At 33.8% G+C, this 6,170-nt stretch overlaps 1 protein-coding gene across 8 annotated transcripts in view; it reads right to left on the reverse strand.

Moving 5' to 3' along the window:
• AHI1 (Abelson helper integration site 1) overlaps nucleotides 1-6,170 on the reverse strand; it is a 215,374-nt gene that overhangs the window by 182,781 nt on the left and 26,423 nt on the right. For all 8 annotated transcript variants that reach the window (XR_004628144.1, XR_004628145.1, XM_034669175.1 and 5 more), the window contains one exon: nucleotides 203-762. Coding sequence is in view for 6 of the 8 variants with exons in the window: in XM_034669175.1 (XP_034525066.1) it covers nucleotides 203-762 (560 nt within the window). In the remaining 2 variants the exon portion in view is untranslated. The remainder of the gene's footprint in view (nucleotides 1-202; nucleotides 763-6,170) is intronic.

Consider the following 6,170-nt stretch of genomic DNA (forward strand, 5'->3'; position numbering starts at 1 on the left):
ACAATGAATAAACCATTTAATTCTTATAAAGCATTTAGCACACACTCAGGTGCCATGGAAAGGGTAACTGTTATTATTGTACTGGCAAAATATCCATATGAAAGATTAAGAATTTTCTTAGTATAACTATAGAGATCACTCAAAAGCCGAAAATATCAGTGTTTTTTAGAGAGGACATTTTATATTTGTTAATGCAAAGTACCTTGTTTCAGCTTTAGATGAGATAGGAACTTTCTTTTTTTTCTTTATTTTTTTCTCACTGTTCAATTTGCCATCATGCAATGAAGTATCTGAGGGAAAGTAAGTCAACTGTTCTTTGAGTTTCTTTCTTATTTTCTTCTTAATCTCCTTTGCCATTTCTTCAGCTACTTGGAGTTGGTATACTTGCATCAGTTCTTCTTCTTCAACTAAATTATTATTTTCTCTTTCTTCATCTGCCTTCTCGCTCTTCTGGTGAGCAACACCTGGCTGTGACCTGGTTCGTGCTTTCTGATGTGTGGAATCCACCTTCTTCACAGGCGTTTCCAGTTCCATTCCTTGGGCAGTCATCTGGAGGACTGTTTTCATAACCTTTTTTCTTGCCTTTCCTTGCCTGTCTTCCTCTACACTAACATCATCTGGATTCTCAGGCATTGACGGGAGATTCCTTAGTTTGCTTTTAGTGACTGGCATGCTCTTCTCTGGGTTATTAGTGTTCGTAGCACTTACATCATCACTTTTAGTTTCTTTACTTTTCTGAAGATTACTTTTAACAGTGTCAAGCTAGGAAAAGACGACAGAGTAATAAAGTTTCAGCCAAGCACAGTTCAGTGACACAAAGATAAAGCACAATGATCAGCGTTTAATGTGTAATATTAGGAAATTTATTTCATTTTTTACTTGAACACATTGATACCATTGTAGACCATCTCGTTAGCACTATGCTAGTTTATTCTCTTGGCATTAGATTCATAATTTCCGAGAGTAACTTGAGATTAAATGATATAATTAACATGGGGAAAAATACTTAAGGACTTTTCAGAAGTGAATAAATTGCTTACATCTCAAATGTTATTTTTCTCTTTGGCAGAATGATCCATATTTTAATTACAAGATATCTGAGAAATTGCTAACAGAGCCACAGAGTTAAAGCATTTCAGGTTTCCCAATAGAAAACACGCACAGGTCATTTATCTTACTTCATAATTACATTCTAAAATCAAAAGTCTGTAGTTTAGAATTACCCTACAATTCAAATACAACACTGAGAATGTGGCTAAATATTAAATATTATCAAATTAAGTCAAGTGACAGACTAAACACACCTGTATATCTTTCCCTAATCAAAATTATTTTAAATGAGATATTTTTAATAAAAAAGGCTAGAAATCAAAAAGGAATGCTACTAGTAATAAAATAAATATTTTGAGAAATTTCCCAAGAATAAAAAATAGGCTATTTCTATTAAGAAATTAGCAGATAGGGGCGCCTGGGTGGCACAGCGGTTAAGCGTCTGCCTTCAGCTCAGGGCGTGATCCCGGCGTTATGGGATCGAGACCCACATCAGGCTCCTCTGCTATGAGCCTGCTCCTTCCTCTCCCACTCCCCCTGCTTGTGTTCCCTCTCTCGCTGGCTGTCTCTGTCAAATAAATAAATAAAATCTTAAAAAAAAAAAAAAAGAAATTAGCAGATAAAACCACAGCCCATAGGAAAAGACTTTTCCAGAGAAGGGTGATTCTGAAGAAGCCATAAGCCCAGAGTCAAGTAACACAAGGAGAAGGAGGGGATAAACCTGAGGATGACCAATTGAGGAGCTGGAAGGGACAGCTCTGTCCCCCACCTCCATTTGTGTTAGATGGTGACTTTCATTCAAAGGATTAAGCAGCTGAATATAGAGAGACATGGCAACATGCTTCAGATAGGTATAACCCTCAGCAAAGACAGCAGATTATGCTGAAAACAACCAACACTCAGGAGAAGAGAGATTCTCACATAGAAAGATGACTAGACATCTAAAAACTAATAAAAACTAAAGGAAAGTAGCAAAATGAAAGAAAAGCCATCAAATCAATAAAACAAAAATTAACAAGGAGGGAAAGTGAATTAAGAGCATAAACAAAATTTGAACTTAAAGTGTAATTAATATCAAAGAAACTCAAAAGCATATTGGATTAAAAAAACACAACTGCAGAGGCTAGAATTAAAATTCTGAGTAAGAGCTTAAAAGATGTGTTGAGAAACACAATGGACAAACCAAAGTGCTAAAAGATGGATGCCAGTATCAAATAATTCTTTCAGAAATGGATGAGCTTACCAATAAAGACTGAAGTTCAATTTTTTTTAGATTTATTTATTTCAGAGAGAGAGAGAGAAAGAGAGACACAGCACAAGTGTGTGTGAGAGTGGAGGGAAGGGCAGAGGGAGAGAATCTCAAGCTGACTCCCCACTGAACACTGAGCCAGAGGCAGGGCTCAATCCCATGACCCATGAGATCATGACCTGAGCAGAAATCACAAGTCAGATGTTTAACTGACTGGGCCACCCAGGCACCCATGAAGTTCAATTTTTGAAAATCCTCATGTTTAAAAGTAGTTAGAAAATGTCCAATATATGCGTCAGATGGAGAAAGGTTGAAAGGATTAGTATCACAATATGTATCCAATATGTTACCATCTCTAAGACTCTTTTGCTTACCTAAAATATATTTCCAAATTCTATCTATTCTTCAAGGATAAATTACAGAGCAATAACCTCTAAAACATCTTCCCTAATCAAATCTAATAAAAACAATTTCTCTTAAAAAGTAAGTTTATTTTCACGTTTTATTGCTATAAGCAATACGTGTTTAACTTAAAACAGTTAAGAAAGCAAAAAATTAAGAATACAAAGAACCAGAAAATATTTAAAGAGAAAAAGAAGAACCAAAGCTCAACTCTGGTTGCTTCACACAAGGAAAATCATTGCTAATCTTTTCAGAAACTTATTTTTGTTTTCTTGCTATGAATACAGTCAGACCTAATAACTTTGAATTTTCATTATGTTAAAATGAAGCACATACAATCTTTTTACTTTCTCAGTGACTGCCAGAAATGTAGTGGGAATATATACAAATTGTGAGGACTCTCCTGAAGGAAATAACTGGAAAAAGATAACCAAGAATTAGAAATGGAAAGGAGAATTATGGTTTAGAAGAAAAGATTTCAAAAATGGAACCATGGGACAGTTAATCAGAGGATGTTCAGTTTTTTATTTTACTCTCTTTCACTGATCTGTCAGTCAACCTTTGTACTAATATCATTTAATTTCATACTATTATTTTATATTTGTTTTTCATGTTTCTGCTTTAGTCAATTAACTTTTTTAAAACCACAACAATAAATACAATTCCCAGGGTATCTTTTGTAGTATATCCCACACACCCACAGTACTGTACTGATGTTTTTATGATTTTTTAAATATCGTGCTTTTTGTAGTTCTGATTTCCTTTCACTAACAACTTCATGGGATGATCTTTATATTTCCAAATGGTTTATAAATTTTCTATTTTGGGGGGAGCCTAGGTAGCGCAGTCATTAAGCATCTGCCTTCAGCTCAGGGTGTGATCCCGGTGTTCTGGGATCGAGTCCCACATCAGGCTCCTCTGCTGGGAGCCTGCTTCTTCCTCTCCCACTCCCCTGCTGTGTTCCCTCTCTCGCCGGCTGTCTCTCTGTCAAATAAATAAATAAAATCTTTAAAAATTTTTTTTTCTATTTTTGTTATTTGTAGTTTGTTGTACTATAGTTCAAAAACATCTATTTTATGGACTTTTAATATTTCAAGGATTAGGCTATCACTGAATTTTGAAGTGTTTCAAATACATTTGTTCATGTTCTATTACATCTTTGATTAGCCTTTTATCTTTTATTTATTTATTTATTTATTAAGCAGGAGAAAATTAAACAGACGTTTAATAACGTGTATCCATGGGAGAGACCCTGGAAAACAGAGTTAAACCCCCTGGTGGCCACAGCTACCACCTTCTCCTATCCTTTTATCTTTACCCTTCTCTGTGTCAGTTAGGTTTTTTTGCTTCAGTTTGCTTTTTAAATCAGCTTTACCGAGATACAACCTACATACAATAAAATGCACCAATTTTAAGTAAAGAATTAAATGAATTTTGGTAAATGTATACAGATATAAGACCACTACCATAATCACAATGTTAAACATTTCTATCACCCCACATGTTCTTGTACATAGTCAAACTCTAGTCCTCCACACCCTAGGCCCACTCAAGCACTAATTTGCTTTCTGTCAAGATAGTTTGGTCCTGTCTAGAATTTCACATACATAGAGTAATACAGTATATAGTCTTTTATGACCGGTTTCCTTCACTCAGCATAGATTTTTGGAATCTACTGTGTTGTTGCATCTGTAGTAGTTTATTCCTTTTTATTGCTGAGCAGTATTCCATTGCACGGATACATACCACATTTTATTTCTCCATACACTAACTAATGAATATTTATTTCCAGTTTTGTACCATTATGTTTTCATTTCTCTTGCAAAAACACCCAAGAATTACTGTGCTGTGTGATAAGTAGATGTTTAACTTCTTAAATATCTGCCAAACTGCTTCCCAAAGTGGCTGTACTATTTTGCATTCCCAAATGTATAAGAGTTCCACTTATAAAACATCCTTGTCAGTATTTGGCATTGTCAATTTTCATTTTTTAGCTGTTCTAATATGTGTAATGGCATTTCATTATTGTTTTATTTTTTTTTAAAGATTTTATTTATTTATTCGGCAGAGATAGAGACAGCCAGCGAGAGAGAGAACACAAGCAGGGGGAGTGGGAGAGGAAGATGCAGGCTCATAGTGGAGGAGCCTGATATGGGGCTCGATCCCACAATGCCAGGATCACGCCCTGAGCCAAAGGCAGACGCTTAACCGCTGTGCCACCCAGGCACCCCTCATTATTGTTTTAAATTGTATTTCCCTAATTAGTAATGACACTGAAAATCTTTACATGTACTTACATGCTATTTTTATCTCTCTTCTGGTTAAGTGTTAAAATCTTTTGCCCATTTTCACTGGGTTATTTTCAAATCATTGAGTTTTAACAGCATTCTTAAAAATGTTCTACATACACTTTCTCAGTGTGTTGAAAATATCTTCTCCCAATCTATAGCCTATCTTTTCATTTTCTTACCAATATTCTGAATTTTCACAAAGTCCAATTTCTTTTTTCTTTTATGATTCATGTTTTTGTATCCTGAGAAATCTATTCATAACCCAAGGTTACAAAGGTTTTATTCTGTTTTTTTCTGTAAGTCATATAATTTTAGCTCTTATGCTTAGATCTTTGATCCCTTTCTATTTAATTTCTAAACATGATATGGTCATAGCTTATAATATTGCATATGGATATCTGTTCCAACATCATTTGTTGAAAAGATTTTCCTTTTCTCCTTGGCAGTTCTGGCACACCCTGGCAATTGTGTCAAGAATCAATTAACCATACACATTTGGGTCTACTTCTAGATTCTATACTACCCCACTAACTTATATGTCTATTTTTTTATTATTAACATATAATGTATATATTTAAGACAGTAACAGGTTGTCTTGGTTACTATAACTTTACAATGAGCTTTGAGTCCGATAGTAAAATTCTTTCAACTTTGTTCTTTTTCAAAATTGTTTTGGCTATTCTAGGTCCACTGCTTAAATTTCCAAGTGAATTTTATAATTAGATTTTCAATTCTTAAAAAAAAAAAAATCCTACCGGCATTTTGATAAAATTGAATTGAATCAATAGATCAATTTCCAGAGAATGGATAATAATGTTCTATCAATAATTATTTGACAATGATTCTCTAATCCATGAACACAAGTATCTATTTATTTATTTGATCTTTATTTACAGCAGTTTGGGGTTTTCAGTATACAATAAGCTTTGTATATTTTCTGATAAATGTATTCTTAATTGCTATATACTTTTGTTGCTATTATAAATGATATTTTTATATTTTAACTTCAAATTATTCATTATTGGTATTGAAACAAATTGGTTTTTATACTTTGACCTTATATTCTGCTAAACTCACTTAATAGTTCTAGCAGCACTTTTCATAGACTTTTGTCATCTGTGAATAGAAACACTTTTTAAAAAAAGATTTTATTCACTTATATTTGAGAGAGAGAGAGT

Source organism: Ailuropoda melanoleuca, chromosome 10 (genome assembly GCF_002007445.2).
Source record: "Ailuropoda melanoleuca isolate Jingjing chromosome 10, ASM200744v2, whole genome shotgun sequence".
Taxonomy (NCBI): Eukaryota; Metazoa; Chordata; class Mammalia; order Carnivora; family Ursidae; genus Ailuropoda; species Ailuropoda melanoleuca.